The 24,795-nt window shown below is 37.1% G+C and overlaps 1 protein-coding gene across 1 annotated transcript; it reads left to right on the top strand.

Annotated features, from left to right (window-relative positions):
• Positions 1 to 1,916: 1,916 nt before the first annotated feature.
• On the top strand, positions 1,917 to 23,527 carry FGF5 (fibroblast growth factor 5). Its single transcript, XM_045858116.1, has 3 exons — positions 1,917 to 2,262; positions 9,678 to 9,781; positions 23,180 to 23,527. Exons 1-3 carry the CDS (start codon positions 1,917 to 1,919, stop codon positions 23,525 to 23,527), a joined length of 798 nt encoding a protein of 265 aa, XP_045714072.1.
• The last annotated feature ends 1,268 nt before the right edge of the window (positions 23,528 to 24,795 follow it).

Here is a 24,795-nt window from a genome sequence, read left to right on the forward strand (position 1 = left end):
TGGCATTCAGCAGCACCATCAGGCCTTAAACCATGACAGGTTTGTCACAGACCCAAAGGCATCACTTGCAGAAGGCACAGTATTCAATATCTCACATTTTTTCACCCTAGAAAGAGGTCAATATCTCACAGTTTTTCACTCTGGAAAGAGGCCAAGTGGACCATTTTGAGGGACCAAGTGTTAGCTTTCAAGGTCCACTTTCAGGATTGCTTTGTAAGGTTCTGAGTACTCTAGTTAAGCCAGAGTTTGAACCTTCAAAAGAGCGAAGGGAAGGGAAGGGGTGTTCAGCTCAAGACAGCAACTTACTGGCGTCAGGGGCACTGTGCCCAGGCTGTGCACATCTCTGTGAGATGTGTTCTTTCTTCTCCACAGTGGCTTTAGTAAGTTGTCAAGGTGATTTGTTTGACAGCAGCTTTGATGTTAAATGTACTCTAGCCATGGAAGATTTCCAGTCTTGAAAAGTCTACGTGCTTTTTGTAATGCTTTTAATTAGGAAATAGGAATCCTTAAGTGGATACTCAGTAACCGATAAGGCCGTATCATAGAGTCAATTTTGGCTTATGTGAATTGACCTTATAAAAATCATAGCCTTTTCATTAAAATGAATAATGTATCAGAGCGTAGTTTAAAGCTTCAAATATGTTTTCAGACAGAAATATTCCAAGAATGCAAGTCAGGTATATTTCTTAGATAAATGACAGTGGGGGCATTGCATACACTGAAATTCTGAGTTCTCAGGTTTCCTGAAATCCAGCGCGCATCATTAATCATTCATTGGGGTCGGTCCTTCAGTCAATGGCAGCTCTGAGTAAGCTGAAGCTAGTTGTTAGCTAATCCTTCCTGCCAAGGGGATCCTGGGGCGAGAGAGGACAACTGGACAGTCATTCACACGTGCTAGTGCCCAGACCTTGCCCCTCTTGCCTGGCTCCCAGGGTGGGTATGCGTATGCGCTCACCCTCCCAGACACACACCCAGGGCTTCCCAGAAAGAAAAACAAATTTGGCATAATGTTTAGCGCGACCGAGAGTTTCCAACAGAAAGCATCTCGAGTTGTGGCTTAATGGCTCAGGGTGGCTCTCTAAACCCTGAATAAACCCATCTCTTAGCTCTTTAATCAGTAAGAACCACCATTAAAACAAAAAGTCTTCTTCCACCACTCCGCACCAAAATCTTCCCAAGTTGGGATGCGAGTCCTGGCTTGGTTCCCGGCAGAAGCACTTGAAGCGGTGGGATCTCCCGGGAGGACGCAGTTCCCTAGGGATTCCGGGCCCCAGGGTTATTGTGAAAGCCGAGTTTGCAGCACATAGGGAAGGAAACACGGAAATTGGGTCCTGACCGCGTTGGCCAGAGTGTTTGGCTGGGACGCAGGTGTGCGCAGAGGTTGAGAGGACAAGAACTCACTTCCACGATTTAATCTCCCACTTCCTTCGCTGTCCCTGGAGGACTCAGCTGCACGCGGGCAGCTGAATTCCGCGCAGCGTTGGCTGGAGTCTGAGGGTGGCCGTGTGGCGCGTGAGAACAGCTGGGATGCGTGGCCCCGCGTCCGGGTGCAGCTCCCCTGCACTCGGCTTCTCCACCCCCTCACTCTCTCATCCCCTCCCTCCTCCACACCCCCGCCCCCGGGACCGCCAGCCTCCTTCTCCGCACCCGCCAGATAGTACACAAAGCGGCGGGTGAGAGGAAGCCTCGCAGGCGTGCACCGAGCAGTGAGATCACTGGCGTTATAAATATCTCAGTGCCAGCGCCGAGATCCGTTCGGGTGGCCTCTCTCTCTCTCCCTCTCCCCCTGTCTTTCCCGAGGCTATGTCCACCCAGTGCGGCGAGGGGGGCAGCGCCAGAGGCACGCAGCCGCGCGGGGGCTACAGAGCCCAGACCCAGCTCTACAAGATGCACTTAGGACCCCCGCGGCTGGAAGAATGAGCTTGTCCTTCCTCCTCCTCTTCCTCAGCCACCTGATCCTCTGCGCCTGTGCTCAAGGGGAGAAGCTCCTCGCCCCTAAAGGGCAACCCGGACCCGCTGCCACTGATAGAAACCTGGATGGTTCCAGCAGTAGCCAGAGCAGCAATAGCACGACGTCTTCCTCATCCTCCTCCCCTACGACTTCTCTGGGCAGCCAAGGAAGTGGCTTGGATCAGAGCAGTTTCCAGTGGACCCCCTCGGGGCGCCGGACTGGCAGCCTCTACTGCAGAGTGGGCATCGGTTTCCATCTGCAGATTTACCCGGATGGCAAAGTCAATGGCTCCCACGAAGCCAATATGTTAAGTAAGTTGCTCGCTCTCTAGCAAAACCAGTCCTAAGCGGGTGGCCAGACATTCGGGAGGGACAACCCATTATTCTCTGGGCCACCGGGTCATCTTCGCAAGGCCGGATCACTGGGACCCAGCTGGCTTTCAAAAGAGCCTGGTGGGTGGGGTGGAGACGCGTTTATATGGCGTGCATACACATACGGACTGGTGGGCACACGGAATGGCGATTCCTGAAGTGCAGGCTGCCTGGGGGCTGGTGCACAGAGATAGGCACCTTATTTCCAGTCTGCCTTCGTCCCAAAGAAGAGCCTCCAGCCTGTGCCTGGAGGAAAAACAAAAATCTTTCTCCTTCAGTTTCTGTTTACTAGGTTAGCATTCTTCATTAAGTAGTATCAAAGTGCATCCCTTTTTCTTACCCATGACTAAAGGTATTTTTTAGAAGAATCAACTCTCACATACCCCCAGACCTGCCACCATAAACCCCAAATTATGTGTGTGTGTATATGCATACATATGTCTGTTGTGTATGCATACTTGCACATTATATACCTACAGAATACATGTATACTCTAGGGGAGACCAAACATTGCTTGTTTGGAAGAAAACAGTGATCTGGAAAACTGGACATCTTTAGAAAGGGTGACGTGATAGACATTTGAAGTATTAGCTCTAGAGCTGGGTTTAGCAATGTTCAGTATCTTGAGATCAAGACAACACCTTGTTAGGAAGAGTGACCGGCCTTTGGTCCCCAAAGACAAATATAGGGTAAAGTTCTTATTTTAGAAGAAATACAGAAGATGTTCAATTTGGTACAGGTGAAAATTGTGTAGGGTTTTATTTTGAAATCAAGTTTTAAATTTTCTTTGGGTTTTCTCTATGTATTTTCTTTCTCTACTTTCTCATTTCCCTTCTCTTCCACTTTGTCTGCAATTCCAGACCATCGCCGCCTCCGCTCCTCTGCTTCCTCTCACTGCCTCTAGGCAGCTGGGGGTTGTGTGCGGAACTGGGGCGATATCTGCCGGGCTTTTGCTCTGTAGGGCTAGGTCGCTCTTTCAGCGGGGTTAGTCCATCGGATAGAGTCACAGCCCAGTCCCCGAGATACCAAAGAGAGGGATATGTGTCCAGGAGACAGCACTGCCCGCAGCCACTTGCCTCAGGAGGTCACCTGGTCCTTCCCAGGTGTACTTCAGTCTCCACCCTCTGTAAGTTTGGTTGTTTTGACCACGTATTGTTTTCCTTCTCTACAGCAACGCCTAGCTCATGGAAATTGCTCACTTAATCTGTTGCTCACTTAAATTCCTCATTTAAGAATGAGGAAACTGAGGCTGGTAACTTGCTCCTTCTCAAACGCAGGACCACATGGGCTTCTTTGGGTTTCTTCTTTCCCAGGGTCCAGAGGAGTGTGCGTGCCACAGCAGGGCTGACCTCTGGAGCCCTGTTGGAGGCGCCTACATTGATTGGGTGGCAGGCTGGCAAGCTTCTTTCCAGGGTTCAGGAGCCGGGGTGAAAAAGACTGGTGGTTTGCTGTGGAAGAGAAGCAGGTGGATGCCCCCGTCCAATCCCCCCTACCTCCCCACCCCCACCCTTGGGCCCAGACTAGTCACTTGGGCTGTGCAGCTCCAGCTGACTGTGTTGCACATGGTGAGGTGGCCTGGACGCAGCTAGAGAGGCCCTCCATATACGCGCAAGTGGTCCCAGGGCCTCCCACATGCTTCTTACAGGAGCCCGAGCCTATGTTTTAAGGTTCATTTAACTCTTATCAAACAGCTCACCATTTTTGGTGGTAGGGTGAAAAAAATTTTCTGAGATTTCAGGGGCAGCGAGAGTTAAGTCTATTTCAGTATTTCCATTTGTCCTTGTTTTGTCCCACACAACCTTTTACTCCTTCAGACATCAGAGCTCATATCCTACTGCTAGGAACCTTTCCTCCTTTTCTTAACTGAAAACCTCTTCTATTCTGTTCTTATAGTTCATCTAGGAAATTGGTATCAACAGAGGATAACTTCTGTGTTCCCAAGGGGCAGACCCAAAGTTAACATGCATCAAGCAGCAGCTGGATCCCAGGGGAGTTAAAGAGTGTGTCTGGGGTGGGTTTCGTGTGCTAGGGATCTCTGAAAAACGGACTTATTCCCGAGACGTTCACCCTCTTCTCTTGGAAAAAAACACATAGACAAAAAAATGTTTGCAGCTTAGGCCTTGCCCAGGGGACAGTTTTTTTTGCAGAAAAGCATAGGAAGGGAAAGAAGGACAGCTCAGCAAAAAACATATTCAGCTAAAGAAGACCTTGACCAATATGTTATACCCAAGGTCCAATTTATTTTAAAATCCACCTGAAAGGTATCTATAAAAGAACAGGGCTGTTTCCTAAACAGTGACTAAAGAACTTTCTTTCGATTAATAATTTCTTACTTCATTGCAACTTATAGTAGACTTTTAGCATTCAGTGTGTAAGTTTCATATGACATGTGATCATTCACTTATTTATTCATTTATTTATTCATTCATGCACCTAGGATACCTACCTACCCCAACTTGATATTTTGGTTACTTTTAGATTTGTTGCCAGATTGTTTTGTTTTTGGCTTCCATAAATTTTTGTCACAAAAGAAAGAATGACTAAAGTGTTCAAATCATGGTGATTTTTCTGCTTTGTGATGCCCAAGTGTGCAATACTATTTCATAAGATTTCGCTATCTTTGACTCATGAAGAATTTGTGGAATACATCATGTTTACCAGGGTAGCATGTAATTTGGAAATTTAAAATGAATCTCTGCCCTTAAGTAGCTGTCAATGAGAACACACAGGCCTAATTACCTCTTTGAAGGTGCAGCACCTGATGGTTTCCTGACACACTGGTTAGGGTGCATGAGGAAACATTTGTCTAAGTCTCACAAGGGACACGGGGAGAGCTGGGGTGTATCCACTATAGTTTTATCTGATCGTCTAGTTCTGCTGTCTATGAGTGAGCAATGACAAAAAACTTACTTTTTGTCCTAGCTTGCTACTTCAGAAAAGAGTCAGAACTTTGCCACAAAACTGCATTCTAACAGGTGCTTTTAAGCTCAATAGTTTTCTGTAATATTTGTGAGAACAAATATATATATGTCTCTCATCTATCATTTAGCATCAAAATTTTTGCAAACTGTGAATGTTTTCTAGTTTCACCATCAGAAGCACACACTGGCCATCAATTTTTGAAATGTAATTTGTTTAGTTAAAGTATACCACTTAGTATATTCTTACACAATAGTTACTCCACGTTTCGAACACAGAGAGGAGAATCGAGCTTATTGCACATAAACGCTCTTTGGAGGAGATACTATGGAAGAGTTGAGAAAAATGGAGCAAAGATAGATGATGGCATCCAACTGTTGAGTAACAAAGGCTTTGCTTTCATTTGTATTTGGTAAAGTTAGTTTCAATACAATTCTTCTGCTGACTTCTCTTGGCCCATTAAAGAATAGGCGATTAAATAATTGTCAATCTAAGGAGCAAAAGTTTAAAGCTATGGCTACAGAAAGCCAAAGTTTCATATAAAATATGAAAATTCCAATCATATATTTTGGGTTAAACTGAATCCTCAATATTACTGACTTTTAGAAATCTGAATTCACTATCAATATTTATGTTATATAAGGTCAGCCTTTATGTTGTTCCCCAAAACTAGATAAACCAGAATCTTTATCTACTGTATAGAAAAACTCAAGTGGAAAAATTCTGTTACTACTATAATCAGTAAAGACAGCTAAACCTGATATTTTAAAACTCAGATTTGATAATGATGCAGCATATGGGTCACTATGTGAACACAAATGGAGAAATTTCAGTTTTAAATTATTTTTCCTTGAGGACTTTCAGATAGGCTGTTGAAAGCTTTTGAATACATGGACTATCCGTGTTTTATTCACTAGGTAGGAAAAGAGAGAAAAGGGTGAAGAAGCCTACATAACTATATTAGCCATCTTTAATAGAGTTTTATTGTTTTAAAAATCTGGAACATACTGAAAAAGTCTAAATGTGTATTTTCTTACTGAAATACTTAATTGTAATGCATGCTTATGTTTGCAAGTCAGTGGATTAAACAGTTGTGTGTATAATCTGGGAGACACCAAGGGCTTGCCTCCTGCAACCTAGATGTCAACCCCAAAATTCCACCCAGAGAATTCCTTCTCTGAGCACTGACCTTTTCTTTTGATGCTTTTAAATGTGAACACCCTAGGAAATACAACACATTGTTGCCTGCACTCCAGTATGAATTAATTTATATTGCTCCCTTCCCATTTCCAGGAGAGGACTAAAACATACTTCTGTAGATGTGTGCTTATGGCGGGTCCTCAAAATGAAAAGAAAGGTAGTGAGGTAAAGAAAGTCCATTATAGAAAACATTCATTGACTATCCATGGTCTGTGAGACACACTTGCATTTAACACACTTGTGCTTAAGGATATTATCTTGGCATCCACAATGTAAATTGTAAATGTTCACTAAATGTATTATTACTGACTCCCAGAAAGAGTCAGGAAATTACTGAAATTGAAAAAAGAATTCATTGCGGACAAATATTTCTTAGGACTTAGACATGTGTGATTTAATGCACATAGATTTATTATCTAGAATGTTATGTAGAAGGTCTTTAGTGAGTTACTTACTGAGATTTAGCATAGTAAAATCATAGTAATCTCTTGAGGGAGGCAGGAAGTTGAATTATGGGGCTTATAGACTCTGCTCTAATATTCTAGAAAAAAAGTATTGTAAAATTACTGTTGCAATTACTTTGGAAATTCTGATCTTACCAACATTCATAATATTATGCCATAATTAAATGAAGACTTAGAAGATCATACCAAAGTTGCCTATGTGAAAAAGTTACTTTATTTAATCTCATTTACTCTCTATTCCTCATAATTTTAAATAGAATGATATAAGTAAAAATAATTTTAGCCTTCAATTAAATATAATGTTCTTAAAATGGTAACATCCTTTTATTTTCAGGCAATCTATCATTTGTATGCTGAAACTTAAAAGAAAAGAAACCATGTAGCATGTAATAAAATAAAGTATTATTTCATTGACCCCATATATGAAATTCATTACAGTGCAAATTTTGCATAACATATATACATACAGAAGATACAGTGTTAGGAAATAAGTTAAATGAGTCAAAAATGGGTCTTTCTTAAAAATAGAATGTTAATGATTAGAAACCAATAGTGTACATAAATAAATAGTTATAGAGCCTTTTTGTTTTGACCTCTTAAATGTCAGCATGCAAATACATACACTTAATGAGAATGTTACCTTTTATGCTGTCATGTAGTTTTTCACTAATATACAATAAATTTGCATTTACAAAATGTAATTTACAATACATTTGCATATTCCATAGAGTGTGAAATAAAACACCTCTAACAATATAGAACCATGGGTGAATTGCAGGAAAACATGCGACCAAGTCTCTTCTACAAACTCCACATTGTCTCTTTGGCAGCGATTATTCTATACCCAGACAATATCTCACATCCTCTCTGTCTCACTATTTAACACATTTACACAGCATTCACAATCACAGCCCCCATCTCTCAGAGATCCAAAATCCATTAATGCTATTTTATCAAGATCATTCTGTACTTTTGATAGAAATATAACTTTCTATCATATTTCTATTTATGTTTTACAAATATTAAACCTGCTCTATCTTGTAGTGTTTTTAATTATAAAAATACTCTGTGTGCTTCATTACTATTTGATAAAGTGATAATGCTTCTAAATCTTTGGAGGCACATCGTAGTTTATAATTTATATAGCCAAATCTATTGCAAGTAGCATTTTTGAAAACATTTTGCAAAAAAGGATTTGAGACAGAAGTTTTTTAGCAGTTTCTTTCTATAAGCAAAGAAGTTCTTTTCTAACAGTTTTTAGTTTTTCTTCTTCCTTTTAAAGAAACATCTAATAAATTGGTAGCTGCAGTTTTCTTGAGATGTGTTTTATTTATTCTAGATTAAGAAAACTTAGTGCTGCTACTCCCCATCCCTGCAAGCTTTCTGATCAAGTATTGTTCAGAAATCAATTTGAACAAATAAGTGGCAGTATTCATTACAATTGTAGGTGTTAGCTCACATTTTGCAACATCAGTGCTCAATAAAGATATTCTAAAAAAGATATTCTCATGTGTTTATATACATATATGCATATCCACAATATACTACTTTTTTGTAAGTTGAATAATTTTTGTATGCATTTCAAATACTCCAGGAGGAGATTGTTATTTCAAGAAAAACAGATGAATTATGCTATTTCACAATGAGGTCTTAACTATATATATAGTTAATATATAACTATAGTTATATATTATATAGTTATATAGTAATATATAACTATATATATATATTTGAGTATATAGTATATACTCAAAGTATTATAGATTGAAATATAGATTTTCCCTATCCCTCCCATCTTTGCTTTCTTACTTTCTAGGATAGAAGATAAGCCCCTTTGTAGTATTAGTGAACTATATTATTTTGTCCTTTTTTAAAACCAATTTCATGTAGGCAATTAACAAAAAGCACTATACATTTTTCTTATTCATATAACATATATTAGACTATAAAACAGGTAGGAATTCCAAGTATATACAGACTGAATCTCATTTTTAAAACTGCTCTATGAACAGTGGTGTGTGATTCTCATGACCTGGTGGATTTGGGCTTTCAAATTATTATAGGAGACAGAGCAACTTTGAGTTGGTAATACTAAATATAAGCATTAACATAATAAAATACTTCATTAAATTTTTTCTGAGAAAAGTCATTCAAAATGCAAGATGTCTCAAACCATAATCCATTAAACACTTCATTGAGCCAACAATCCCAAATGATTTATAATGCTTTTAGTAGCTTATGTGTAATCTTAAATAAGCTACTCACTAAATGATTAAGTATAGTATATATTGATTTGTGCTCTTCTGATTATGACACTTTGAGAACAGGGATTTCTTTTATGAAAATAAGTATTGTTTTTATGTCTTTCAACAGTGTATGCTAATCTTAGTTTAAATATTAAATATTACATTACTTCTTATAGAAAGCAATGCATAAAATCACTTTGAAAAATATTTTTTAAAGGTCTTTTAATTCCTTTAAAAGTTGAAAAGATTCTACTCTCAAACACTATTTCCTAAAGGTGACTTATTATTTGCAAAAAAGAAAAGAATTACTAATGAAGCAGAACTACATTTTTGAATCTTGAAATCTGTTGTATTAAATGAACATTTTATGGCTAGCCTTTTAAAAGCATAATGAATACCACAAAAATGTTAAACATTTTTAAAAATCACATTAATAAAGAATGGAAATAATTTATGTAGAAATTTAATTCTTCACAATGGTATATGGAGGAGTCTGTGTTTTATTTTGGGATTTCTGTCATCCTAGGTATTTTGGAAATATTTGCTGTGTCTCAGGGGATTGTAGGAATACGAGGAGTTTTCAGCAACAAATTTTTAGCGATGTCAAAAAAAGGAAAACTCCATGCAAGTGTAAGTAGAACGACTTTATATTTGTTAAAGGTGTTATGGAGATTTTACATTTGTAAAATGGAATGAAGTGACTTTTTAAATTAATAAGCAGATAGGACAATTTGTCCAGAGAACTTAATGTTTTTTGTTTTTATAAAATTATATGTACATTTAACCAAAAACATTGTATATGTTTTTGTAAGTAATTATGTAAATGTTTTATTTACTTGAAAAGACAGAGCCTACAAAAAATTGTAAGGGTAATTGCATTAGAAAATAACATTCTCAAAGTGATTGCCATTACTTATTTCTTAGAGCGGTTCAAGTGAGAAGAAATATTATGGAAACAATACATTATGTAACATTTTAAATTTGTACGTTTATGATGGCTATGTATGTGTATTTAGTTGACCAGGTTCTTATTTAATTTTAAAAGCTACTCATGATGTCAACAATTGGTTCTAAGTAATATAACATATTTTCATTTTAACAAGTACTGAGGAAAGAAACCAATAATGAAAACATTTTGACCTTTCATAGAGAAATTTTATTTTATCCATTTGCAAAATTTTCACCTTGTATTTTTGGAGCCTCAAAACAATTATTAAAACTATGAAGACTTCACTTACACTCATAAGTACTTCTTCAGACCACCTATACAGTTTGTGAGCAATTTATAAATTATAGAGTTCTGTGCTTCATTCTGAAAATGTTGATTACTTGGGAAACATTAACACATTTTAAAGTTAGTAAAATATGTTTAGCTTAGTTTTCCTACTCACAGATTCTGTCAATTTGTATTAGTACATAAGCATAGCACTTAAAAGTGATTTGTGCCTTTTCTATAGTATACTAAGTTGGGTTTTTTAGATTTCACTTATTTATTTTTCAGAGAGAAGGGAAGGGAAGGAGAAAAAGAGGGGGAGAAACATAGATGTAAGAAAGAAACATGAATTGGTTGCTTCTTGTGTACACCCTGACCAGCACTAAACCTGACCAGGAGACGAGCTGGCAACCTTTTGCTCTGTGGGACAGTGCTCCAACCAGCTGAGCTGTACCAGTCAGTGCAGTAAGTGCACTACATGCACTGTAGTGTACTACATTTTGTCACATTAAATCATTGGAAAAAGCCAGTCTTTAATGGTAGTCCTTTAATTCTTATGCCCTTTGATTCTTATTAAATGAATTGGAGAGCCATTACTTTTACAATTTTCAAAATATATAGGAAGTTTTAGTTGTGTGCAATCAATTGAAACTTATAATTTATGATTTCTACTTTACAGTCCTTTAGAAAATTCAATGAGAATTCCATTTGGTTCACTGTAAGACTTTCAATTTTCCTTTCCCTAACACCTAAAGGTGGTTTGTTAAATAGCTCTTAGAGGAGGCAGTAGAAGTCAAGCTTTTCCTATAGCCATTTGAGGATTAAATGAAATAATACATATAAAGCTTTTATATTAGTATTTGGTGCATTGTAAGTGTTCAACAAATATTAGTTATCACTGTATGATTATCTAAATATAATAAGCTACTGAAATCTCAGTTTATTAAAATAAATAGAAAACATTTATTAAGTTCTTTAATCACATAGTCAGAATTTTTAAAAGATTTACCTATTTCATTTTCTGGGGTGGTTATTATATTTTAGCAAGGTATAATATAGCATTCATAAAATAATTACTTTTTGATTGTTTTACTATTTTAAGGAGCAAATTTCTGCATTGCTTTGGAAAAGTAGGACATGCCACACTACTTTTTAAAAATCGATTGTGACAAGTCCACATACAGAATAGAAAACAATGGACCAAATATCTGCACAGAATAAATTTTCCTCAGTCAGCTTCAAAGTTATGAAAAGATTGAAATCTTCAAAATCTAAACATCAGAATAATATGTGGTGCATGTAAAAAAATCTTTTTCTTACTGGTTTGTTTTGGGTGAAAATCTTGATTTTTTAAATATTCAGATTTGTGCCTTAGAACATGCAAAAAAATAGACTAAACTTAGGCCAGCTTAAGGATAATTGCCACAAAAAACAAAGTATTACAAATGGATGCCAATTAGAAAGGTCAAACCGAGAGGTTAGGATACATGAATCCTGTGTCAAAAGCAAGTAACAAATTTCCAGAAATTTGACCCAAATGTCTAAGGACGGCTGGCTGAAATAATGCAGATAATGCAAAAACAGCATCTGTTATTCTTTCTCATCTTGGCAGGCTAAAGTTATTTCATGGAATAATGACTTTTAAACAGTACAAAGCAAGTCTTGCTCTTGTCACTCATTGAAGCTCTTTGATATAAAAGTCATTCTGATGACTTTGGGCTGAATTGTAGATAAAAAATTAAGCCCTATGATTATGTGGATTCTTTTTAAACCAGTTGTCTAAGCCCACTTTCTCTTATCAGAGCTTTTATTAGCACTTTTTTTTCTAGATGCAAGACTAATTAAATTATAAAGTGATTTGCTTTTAAGGAAGTTGAATTTTGAAATAGTATTAATCCTAGCAATGATCAGTTTTAAGCACAGATGGCTTCTTTCCTGTTATCAGTTTTATTTAAATGTTGAAAATTGTTCTGTCACATTATATATACTTCCAGTATTTGATTTAGTTGTTTTACCAAATTGCATCATTGCTAAAAAGGCTACAAACCCTTCTACTTTCAGGATTAAATGTGTAATTTGTAATTTTTTTCAATTTAATCATTGTAAAGAGGCATTTAACAAGTACCTTTGTAATCATTGTGAGACACATACAGCCGCACATGACAGTGAGTCCTCAATGTCATCAATAAGCTCTTGGAAACTGCAACTTTAAGCAAAACTATGGATATGGAGGACAAGTTTACTACAGGCTAATTGAAATAAACACAAGTTAATTACTATGGCATATCTTATCATAAAATATCACTGAGGTTCAAATAAAGATCCAAAACACTTCTAATATTAAACATGGAAACGTATATGAGCTCTACAGACCTTTACGAAAGATTAATGAGAACAAGAATGCAAATTCTTTCTAAAACCACTTATTTCAGTTCAGGTTGCAGTTGGCCGGAGCCTCTGTGAGCAGCTCAGAGCACCAGGTGGGGACCCACCCTGGACAGGACACCCTTTCCATCAAGATGCACTCACACGCACCCACACTCACTCATGCTGGTGCAATGTAGGCACACCAGTTCACCCCACGTACACATCTTCAGGATGTGGGGAGACACTGGGGTTTCTGGAGAAAGCCCATGCAGACATGGGGAGAGCATGCAAACTCCATGTGGACAGTAGACCTGACTCAAAATAGATTTTTTCATCAATGTTATAATAAAATGATGCTGAAAAAAACAACCTTACATGAGGACCTGCTGTGTGTATAATATCATCACATATATCTTAAATTTACACAATGTTACATGTCAATTATATCTCAATAAAACTCAGAAACATTTAAAAATTAATAAAGAGTAGTTTTACAGTTTTTACTTACAAAGTAAATGTGTACTAAAAATGTAAAGTATTCATATAATTATGGAGAAAGTAAATCCATACTCCTAAAAATATTCATGGATAATTATAGATTCTCAATTTGATTTTTATAGTAATAAATCAGAATATTAAATATTAGTTACTAAACAGAGATAATGTATTTGCATAATTTTTAAAAGCTCTTTCAGTCACATTATTTCATGACATAATTTGGTGAGGAAGAGCCTCAGAGATGTTAAATATATTCCTAGGTTCACGCAGTTAAGTGACTGAACCAGACCCATGTCTTTACAGGCTGAAATGCTTGGGAGGTAAAAGTTAGTTTGGAAGAAGATATGTTTTGTTTGGAACTAATTACCGGCACATTGTTTTCACCTATCATTTTATAGGAATTAATAATTCTATGATTTAATAATAATTTTTATATTGCATTTCAAAGAATGTATACTGTTGTTCATCCTTTGAGTACTATGCTTGCGCACCCTCTACACACCACCTGTCTCTCTTCTTCACTCATTTCAAACTCTTTTTGAAATCTTTTTATCCCCATCTACTTCTGTATTTTCCAATACTTGCTTTTAAAATCTGGATAGGAGGGGATGTGCCCACCACTGAGCAAACTACCGAGTTTTACAAATGTTGGTTATTCAATGTGGTGATGACTTTCATAGGGAACCCCTGTCAAGATGAACTTTCAAAACAGAAAAGACATCTGTTTTGTTCACAGAAAATCTTCGTCTAGAAATGCTTCATTGTCAATGGACACAAAGATGATACATGGTTTTATCAGCACAGAATAGTTAGACTTTGGCAACATTTATTCTGATTTCTTTTGCGTGCTAAATTTGTAAATTCGGCAAGAAGTTTTCTTTGAACTTCAACCATCTCTGTACACACTGCTCCCTGCACTCATTCAAGGTACATATGCCTACCAATCGACTCACAGCTCTCCTTAAAACCTCTGCTCGTATGTACTTTAATTATACAATGCAACCAAATTCCTACCATGCAGTTTTTTTTCAGTATTCTTTACAAGGATGAAGGTGTATGGTCTTCCCCAAACAAGTTGGGAATCTTGGAGAGTAAGAGTAGAAAACTGCTTCCCAAATGGTGAAGGGGGTTGGTTAGTCAGAGCTCCCCTTATGGCCTCTTTCTGAACTCATCCCCAGGCTGGGCTCACTTACAGAACTGAGCACCTTTCTTTTTCTGTCTCTGTCTCTCTGCCTATTTGTTCCTGCTCCTTCTTGACACTGTTCCTGTTCTCTCCTCAGGTTTGTTGTCTTTATTGAAAGTCCCACTGAGAGCCTTTCTGCATTTATCTGAGGTGGGTCCAGTTGTAAGAGGCCTTGAGTACAGTGGTTAAAAGCACAATTAGAATGTGTCATTCTACTTAACTTAAACTGTGTCATTGTCCTTCGTTTTTCTATTCCTTGGCTTCACCAACTCTAAAACTAGGAAAATGCAAGGTACGATCTATTGTGATGGTTGAGCATTTTAAATGAAACAACACATATAAAGCACTTAGAATAGTGTCTGGAAAGTGTATCAACATTTCATGTTAAAAAAGGATCTTGAATTTGCTCTCAGGCAGCTGTTTGATGATCCTCAATCTCCTTTCTTAGAAGATTTTCTGATTTGGGGGTCAGGCAGCTGTGACCCCTCAGATATTTAGACCATCCCCAAATCCTATTTATCATTGACCTTTTTTTTCTTGAGGTTCAAACTTTTCATGCATATGTAGCTCCTTATCTCCTGAGTTTTTCCTTTTTCCAAGGAACTTAATTTGAAAGCAAAATTCCCAGGCTTAAGCTCTTAAGGAGGCAAGAATTTCCAGTGCTCATAATCTCATAATTCTTTCAGAGTTTTATTGTGCATCTTATTTTTTTCTTCCAAAAGTGTAAATCCCAGAAAAGGTGGTTATCATGTATTCTTTGTTTTTGTTTTTTTTTTCTTCGTAAAGTATGCATGATAGCTCATTGCCTATTCAGGAAAAATGTTTTAGCTTACTTTAAAGATCCAGACAGAAGCATGTGGTAAAATTATTTTTGTTTCTCAGGGTTTTAGGGGATCATGTTTGGAAGGAAAGCTAATTGCAGAGTTTACGAAACAGGCATGGAATGTGTGCTTGATCACCCCTAAGCAAGGACGAGAACGTCCTCTTTTCCTGGTTTCAGAGGGTGCCAGCTGGCTTCCTTGGGATAAGAGTCTGGACTGGACTTCCTGTGCCCGGCAGAGTGAAGAGGAGTGGGTGGCCCTAGGGCTGGGCATGTTAATGGAAAGGGGAAATGGAGGCTTGAGTAATAGTTACCATCATTAAAAAATAACTTTTAAGCACTGCACCCTTCCAGTCAAGACTATGAGCCTTATAAAGACACTCAAATAAAAACTTCCCTTGCCCTCTAAGAGCTTCCGATTTACATAACAAAGGTGAACGTTTAGTAATTCAGGCTCAAAATGGGTTGAGGACTCTGCCTTTACAATAATTACCAGTTTCCTCTCTTTTCTCCACACTATGTAAATCTGGTTGGAGGACCTATTTTACTGAGGAAGTTTGGTCGTGAGGAAATGAGTTGTAGCTTTAGAGATTCAGTTCAGCCTAAAGAGAGATATGGGGTTATATTTCTCTGATGGTTTGGGGAGTGGCACTTGGTTTTCACCAGTTTTTTAACATGGAGCAACTTCAGGGCAAGTGAAACTATGAAAGCCTAGGGCATGCCCTTGGGTGGTATGGTGTTATGGAAAGAACTTGACTCTGAGATTTAAGTCACAGGTCTACCCTGGCACTAGATAAATATGAGGCTTTAGATGAATCATTTTATTTACATCTCTGACTAGAAAATCAGACAAAAACATCTTAATAATCATGGAATTATTGTGAGAATTAAGTAATATATGTAAAATACCCCAATAGCCTAGTTTTATTGAGTAATTAAGAACATTTGAAAGAAAACTTCTATCTTACGATCTCAAAATGTGGTCTTCACCTCATCTGCATCCAAATCACTCAGGATGCTGATTAGTGATGCAGACAGACCCAAGGTCTCACTTCAGACTTACTGAAACACAATCTTTGGAGATAGGGCCTTTGGAGATAGGGAATCTGTATTTTGAACCAGCTCCCTGGGTCACTTTAAGTCAATGCATGAAATTTGGAGAAGAAATTCCATAGTTGGATTTCTTCACTACGTCACCTCAGGTTGGTTTATTATGAAACCAACTTGTATGTTCCTTTGGTTGCTGAGTATAAAGAACTGAGATATAAAATGGACAGATGGACAGTGCCAAGCAGGAAATATGCCCATGTCCTGGAGATAGCTTGGTATGGCTACAACTGGCCCATGTGAGATTTCTATTACAGTGAGGAGTAAAAGGCAGTCAGTCCCCTTGCATGTATGGGACCCTGTTCTGGGGCATTCTGCTTGGGAGAAATTGCAGCAGGGTCTGGCTTTCAGCCTTCACTCACCACCACAGGCAGGTGCTTTTGTGCAGGGAACATCCCACACAACCATCCAAAACAGCCTGGGGTAAACGACACCTGTCAGGGGCGCTCTACTGGTGGCAGTAGGGGTGGGAACAAAGAAACACTTTAAGGATACGGGGCAAAATGAAGTAGAGATGCACACAGCAAGGAAACTTCAGGTAGGGCACAATTTGGTCTATAATTGTTTTTTATTACAGTCTGTAATAGTATTTTAATTATTTAATAATCTTATAGCCTATAAAAACATTTTAATTGTTCATATTTGGTTAATTATTTCTTAACTTTATAAAGTTTAAGGAAAAGAGGCAAATCAAAGGAAAGAAAGTGAAATCAAGAATTAAAATTGATTAAATATCTAGCAAACACCAAGATTTATGATGGTGTTAGTCCAAATTTATTCCTCTTTCTATACTTCTTTCACAGATTGCACATTTACTTTTTTAGTTGCACATAATGAGAACTGGTACTTGTTTGCGTAGCCTCAACTCACTCATTACAAGATCCTCAATTATCTTACAACATGATATTTACCAAAAAAACCAGAACTATGTTAAAAGGGTTTAGAAATTTTTTTAAATACCATTTCAGACAGCATTTTGTTTGGTTTAATTGAACATCAGATTTTAATTAACCAGAATTAGTTTTTTTTTAATATCCCAGTTAATCAAAGTTTTATCTTCTTTTAACTGAATTTGATCTGTCTTCTAAATATCCATTGTATCCTTATGTGTGAACAGTACATCAAGGCAAAGTACCCCTCTAATTCTAAAGTTCTTGTCTTCATTAACACCACCACATTTTTAAAAACATATTTTATTTATTTATTTTTTAGAGGGGGAGAAGGGAGGGAGAAAGAGAGGGAGAGAAACATTGGTTGGTTGCCCTTTCTTTTCACTCTGACTGGGGACTGAACCTGCAACCCAGGCATGTGCCCTGGCCAGGAATTCAGTCGGCCACCTCTCACTTTGCAGGACAATGCCCAACCAACTCAGCCACACTGGTCAGGGCAACACCACCATGTTTTCCCTCCTCTGAATAATTTGGATATTCAAGCAAAAATAGTTTAAGTTATATATTTTTTTTCAATTAGGACTACATTAAATTATATAGAACTTAGCTTATTTAAACATTTCATTTTAATTATGCAATTATGGCTTATTGAATGAAACTTTTGTTCTAATTACTATTTTTAAAGTTTATTTTATTTAGAGCTGACATACAATGCTAAATTATTTTTGTGGTGTACAAGAAAGTGATTCAACACATATATACCTTAAAAAGTGGTCTCAACAATAAGTCTAGTCCTCCCTAATACTATACATAGTTATTATGATATTAATGGCTCTATTCCCTATACTGTACATTACATCCCCATTATTTATTTTATAACATGATATTTTCAGTTCTTTTTTGTTCAGTTCTTTTCATTGCATTTACTGGGGTGACATTGGTTAATAAAATTATAGAATATATCATCTGTATATTTTATTGTGTTCAACACCCCAGGTCAAATCTCCTTTTGTCACCATTTGTCTCCTTTTACCCTCCTCCTATGCTCCTTTCCCTCTGGTAATCACTATACTGTTGTCTGTGTCTATAAGTTTTTTTGATGTTGTTTTTTTAATCTCCTTTTTTTCATCCTGCCCCCTCCCCTCTCCTGGCTGTCAGTCTATTTTCTATCTAGGTAGCTCTTAATCCCCTTTCCCTTTTCTGCTGAACCTCCCACCCCTTAATACTCTGGCAACCGTCAGTTTGTTCTCTGTATCTACCAGTTTGTTTCCTTTTCATTTTGTTTGTTCATTTATTTTGTTTTTTAGATTCCACATAAAAGTGAAATTACATGGGATTTGTCTTTTTTTGGTCCAACTAATTTCATTTAACATAATACTCTCTAGCTCCATCTATGTTGTCACAAATGGCAATATTCCATTCTTTTTTATGACTGAGTAATATCCCATTCAGTGTAACTTGTTTTTACATTTGCAAGATCAATTAAAAACATAGATAATTTAAGTCAGCAAAGAACACGGGCAGGACAATGTGTATACTGTTTTTCATTGTAAATGTGGTAACTAGCTCCATGCCTGGCACGTAATACAGTCAATAAACATCTATTGAATAAATTTGTGAAAAAATGAATTTGAAACATTAATAGGAATGCTTTACAAACATCTTAATGATTGGTTTTGTTGTTGTGGTCAATGGAGGCAGGGCAATGAGGTGATGAGGATCTTGATTTCAATATCTTATTTGAAATTTGATTCCCCATCCACAGCTTAACTGTGGGAAAAAAGTCTTTATATCAACTTCACTTTGCCTAGGGAAATAATACAGTTCTATTTTAAAAATACATATTTTGCTACAGGACTTTTTATAATTCAAAGGAGAGTTTAAAAATTAAAAGTAGCCTGAAAACTTTATTATGCAAAATTATGTAATGATAAATGTATATATATTTAAATTCCTGTAGCTACGACCTATGCTGCTTATTGGCTCTGTTATAAAGATGCTTCGTGCATGACTTTAGAGACAGGGATGCCCTGCTCAGGGTCACAATCTTGTCAAGAAGAGTGACAGGAACAGTCGAACCCTCAAGAAGAAACCAAATCTCCAGATGAAAAATCTCACTGAACTGTTTGTTTCAAATGGGTCTGTTCCATTGTAGCTGGAGGAATTTTTTAGACAAAACATTAAATTAGAAGTCAATTATAAAAGCCAAAACAGTCTGACTGCCTTTACCCCTGTCTTAACACAGGATTTAGAGTGACTGAGTGACTGCAAGTGGTGTGTGGGCCCTCAGATTGTGCACATTTCTACCCATGTGACAGTTAGGTGACCTTTGAAAACTCCAGAACAGCCATCTTTTAGCTTAAGAAAGAACTTCTAAACATGAGTCTCGAGGAACAAAAAAGAAAGTTTCTAGATTAACTAATTTTAGAAGGTGATATCAGTGGGCTTTCACTCACATGAAGATTCGAAGGAGGAATGGCTATAGGTTTCATTCACCGCGGGCCAGTATGTGTATGCACCGCACCAATGAAAAAAGGATGTTTTTTCTTTATTTTCTTTGACACTGCCAGGGAAAAAAAATAGGTTACATAATGCAGTTAGGCAGTAATGTACTTAAACCTAACTGCCAAAATTAAAAGCAATCACAGCTATCTCTAGTTTAGGAAAATGGATTTGTGTGTGTGTGTGTGTGTGTGTGTGTGTGAAACGGGTAGAAGTCAGATCAAAGTATAATGCATTATGTATTTATTTTTAAGTGTTTTCAAATGTATTTTAAGAAAAAAATATCTGAAGCAGGGTAAATACACCTGCTGTTTTTTTTTTTTTAATCTTCAACCTAGGACATTTTTTCCCATTGCTTTTAGAGAGAGAGAAAAGCAGACAGGAAGGGAGAGAAGCATCAATCAGTTGCCTCCCATACGCACCAGACTGGGGATCATATACCGCACACTGGGAATTGTAGGTGTCTGGACCGAACCTGGTCCAGGAACAATCCCGCAACTTAAGCATGTGCTGTGAATGGGAATTGAACCCGCATTCTTTTGGTTACAGATCACTCTCCAACCAACTGAGCCACACTGGCCAGGGCTCTGCTACTTTTTAAAATGAAACTTCCTATACCTTTCTAAAATGCTTATCCTTTTATGTAGCAGAAAACATTCCAAGTGGCTATAGCCTTTATTTGGAAATAAAACTTTGGGGTTATCTAATTGAATTAAAGAACATTTACCTGTATTTTTTGGACCGTAAGATGCACCTAGGTTTTAGAAGAGGAAAATAGGAAAAAAATTTTGAAGCAAAAAATGGGGTAAAATATTTCATAACATAAATGACATCATATTTCACCAATATAAATGTAAACAGAACTCAACAGCAGCATTAACAACTATTTTTCCTCCCAAATTTGGTGGAAAAAGTGTGTCTTATAGTCAGAAAAAATGCCGTAAGTCCTTTAAAGAGCTAGGCAACTATAGACAAATGTAGATTTGAATTGTAAGAAACTATTTTTAATTTAAAAAATAGGAGCAATATATGTGCTCTTTTAAAGTGAATGTCAGTGTCAACCTTGGCCTAAACGTAGGCTATAGATTATAGGATGAGAAAAAGCCACAGGCAGCAGTTCTTTAAAACACCTGCTTCCAGCCTGCTGAAGATCAAATCCAGGGAATCACCAGTAGCCACGTGGCCGTTCCAAATATATACCTTCATAGCCTCCCAAATAAAGAGCCTCATTGATTAAACTACACTTGAATCTAAACTGTCATACATAAAGTCAATGTGCTGTTGGAAATGCTCTGGAACTGGTTGGCTTCTATGTTTGTCCTTTGCATAAACAATATTCCACGTAACTCTATCAACAGATCTGTGTAGATTGCCTCCCAGTGTCCAGGCTTCCAGTTGGTGTTGTGATCTATACTGCAGAGAAAAGTTTGGCATTGCTAGAAAAAGCAAGGACTTTTAATTCCAGTATAGAACATCTTGGTCTGATATAAAAATATATCATATACAGCAAATCTTCAAATAGCATTGCTTTGCTCAATGTTGTTTCATTATAATGTTGATGAGGGGAAAAGATTGATTCCTGGCCCAGGTCTCTCTGTCTGTGTTGAGTCTGCCATTGTCCCCTATCTGTGTGGATTTTCTCTGGGGATCCTAATCCCTCCCACATCCCAAAGATATGCCCACGAAATGAACTGATCTGTCAAATTGTCCCTGGACGCCCATTACCCTGAACTGTAATAAGCAGATTGGAAGGGAATTCCCTTACTTGTTTTTATTAATGTTTCTTAAATGTCTGTATAGATCTACTTTCTGTGTTTCTGTGTTTAATATTAGAAGTATTTGGTTCTTTATTTAGAAGTTTGGGTTTTTTAAATAAAAAATATGTCATAGGAACTTAACTTGTGTTTATATCAATTAGCCTATGGTAACATTGGTTTCCTAATACACCATTTCACTTGAATCTTCTATGTCCAAGAATGATACCAAGTGAGGACTTTTACTTTATATATATTTAGTGTTTTAATATATAGGCATCAGGTATTTGATATAGAATATATACATTTAATATATATTTTGTATTTAATATTTATATAAATATATATTTAACATATATGTCTATATTTCTAAGCCCAGGATTTCTATACAAATTGTGCTTCATGAAATTGTAAAACCTGGTGGTCTGGTTTACAATAGGAATTCTAATTGTTTTGAGGGTTATGAACTCTTGTGTTTGGTGAAAGCCACAGATCTTTCCTTAGAAAAGTATTTTGATTCTCACAATAGCCCTATGCGTGTAAAGATTGTGGATACGAGGAGCTTAAAGCTAAGGAACCCATGCTCAGGCTCTTCCCCCATGCCATATTCTTTTAGCCATTTCAGAGCTCGTACTGGCCTACTTTGTCAGCCTCATCTCTTGTTCCTCCTCTTGTGCATCCTAAGCGGAAGTCACACTGAATTACTTCCAGGAGTGTCATGCTGACCTGTGAACACACTGTTCCAGCCCTGCTCCCTGAAAATCCTTCATCACCTGACTGCTCGCTGCTGGAAGACTGACTTCAGATGTCACCTTTTCTCGGAAGACTTTCCAGCCCTCTTGCCTGCTATCTCTATCTTTTCAGGCTCCTTTCCTTTACCCTAGCATTGTACCCTCTGCATACTGCTGTCACAATTCTGTTTTATTTATCAAGCTTCACTGTGATGGATGTTGACTTGTCTGCTTCTTCTACTATTTTTACTATTCCAAAGGCAGATATTGTGTGTGTGTGTGTGTGTGTGTGTGTGTGTATGGGGGAGACAGAGAGAGGTCGATATTTGCCTGAAGTGTTGCTAATGATTCAAAAAGTAATTTTTTCTTCCTGGCATCAGATATACTCTTCTGCATCACCGTGTGAAGATATATTTTTTACTAAAAGAACTCTTAACACATGCAATATTAATAGGGCCATATGTTACCCCTCTCTCAGTACCATGAATCCTACTGATAACACTGAAAAAAACGTATTCTCGTTTCAAAGGAATAACATGACCACATTTCTCTGAAGATGAATTCATATTTTATTAGGCAATTATTTCTGTGTAATATAGGTCTATTTTCTTGAAGGCTTAAAAGGGGAAAATCTTACAAGTTAATTTTTAACTACAAATTTAAAAGTAGTTTAAAAGCAGTAACAGAATTTAAATATATTAATAGTTTCTGTTATCATGTTTATATACATTGATATTATTTTACTAAGCACAGAGTAGACAGAAATCAGTTTACAAAGATCACTAAAGTAGGACTATGGAAACAAAATAGTAATGTTAAAGTGACTTTTAAAAAGGCAAGTATTTCCTTAGAAAATAGAATGTAGTAGGAGGGCAGCAGTCGATGGAATTCTTGTTTTTTTCTTTATAGTACAAGACCTCTTTTTATTACACACTAAAAATACTTTATATTTTTATTCCCTAGGCCAAATTTACAGATGACTGCAAGTTCAGGGAGCGATTTCAAGAGAACAGCTATAATACTTATGCCTCAGCAATACACAGAACTGAAAAAACAGGACGTGAGTGGTACGTGGCCCTGAACAAGAGAGGAAAAGCTAAACGGGGCTGCAGCCCCCGGGTGAAACCCCAGCACATCTCTACCCACTTCCTGCCCAGATTCAAGCAGTTGGAACAACCAGAACTCTCTTTCACGGTTACTGTTCCTGAGAAGAAAAAGCCACCTAATCCTATCAAGCCAAAGGTTCCCCTTTCTGCGCCCCGGAAGAGTCCCAACACAGTGAAATACAGACTCAAATTTCGTTTTGGATAATGTTCAGCTTTGCCTTGTGAGAAAGCACACTTCCTCCTCAGGAGTTTCCATAGGAGTCTTTACAGATCTGAAGAAACATTTTTGGACACAGCTTCAGCTCTACTACACTGTAGTGAAGTCAGGTCATTTGTTTCAGTGTGACTGAAACAAAAATGTTTTCTGATAGGAACTGAACTGGAATTCTTTGTATAAATACAGGGAGCACCCTGCTTCAGTTCAGTAAGACATAAAGCCTTTATGCTTAGTGCATACCAGGACTCTGTTTTCAAAGCGTTACACAGCGTGGACTATGTATTTTTCTGACTTTTACATATCAACCTGAAAGAAAACACATGATATGTTTTTATTTTTGGTTTCCAAAGAATATTTTGATGCAGATAAAATATTTTATTAACTTTTGGTGGGGTTTTTTTTTTGTTTTTTTTTTAAAGTACCTCTGCATTGAGCATATTTTCTTACTTTTATTATTTTAATTAATATAACATGAACAATCATTTTAATGAATTATAAATATGTTTATAACTCATGTGTAACATGTGAATTTATTTTCTATTTTTCTTATTCATTGCACTTTTTAGTTTTATTATAATTATTTTTACCATACCTCAGATAATGTAAGTTTAGTTTTACATCTTAAAATGTTTAAATTTTCTTCAACACACCAAAGGCTCAGATTTGTGTGTGTGTGTGTGTGTGTGTGTGTGTTTAAATTCATGATGTGAAATCGTACCCCTTTTGTGGCTGAGTTATAATGGGTTAGGAGTAAGGAGACAATATAAGGACTTTCTGATGCAATTAAAAGTTGGAGAAAAGGAAGAGGATCAGAGGTACAAGTATACTAAGTTTACAGCATTTATTGATAATCTCATTCTGCCTTGCTTTCTTTCCTTCTTTTATCAAACCCTACCGTCATTCTTGAGCAGCTGGAGAAAAACATTTTATTCTGTCCCTCAAGCATACACTATGAGATTAGAGTACTTAAAATACCTCTTCTATGATCCTCTGCTGTCCCCACTGTATAGATCCATGGGGAGCAACCCACTTACTGAGAACACGTGGAGAACTGAAGGACATGAATCGTGTAATAGTTACCCATGTCGAGTCCCAGTCTGAAAAACATTCTTAATTCTCAGTAGAACACCCTTTGAGTTTCCTGACTGAATGGAAACCATTCCAGTGAGTAGATTCGCCCTTTTATAAGGACACTTTTTGATGTATACTTTTAAAAATCTGATATGTGATATGGGGAACTTAATTTGAGAATTCAA

This window comes from Phyllostomus hastatus, unplaced genomic scaffold (genome assembly GCF_019186645.2).
Source record: "Phyllostomus hastatus isolate PE091 unplaced genomic scaffold, TTU_PhHast_1.1 phas_scaffold_1674, whole genome shotgun sequence".
Taxonomy (NCBI): Eukaryota; Metazoa; Chordata; class Mammalia; order Chiroptera; family Phyllostomidae; genus Phyllostomus; species Phyllostomus hastatus.

What these genes read in the sequence shown, in the direction of transcription:
- FGF5 (XM_045858116.1), top strand. Translation starts at nt 1,917, where the DNA reads ATGAGCTTGTCCTTCCTCCTCCTCTTCCTCAGCCACCTGATCCTCTGC. An exon ending in CCACGAAGCCAATATGTTAA is followed by an intron (nt 2,263 to 9,677) that starts GTAAGTTGCTCG and finishes CTGTCATCCTAG; the next exon opens with GTATTTTGGAAATATTTGCT. An exon ending in AAGGAAAACTCCATGCAAGT is followed by an intron (nt 9,782 to 23,179) that starts GTAAGTAGAACG and finishes TTTATTCCCTAG; the next exon opens with GCCAAATTTACAGATGACTG.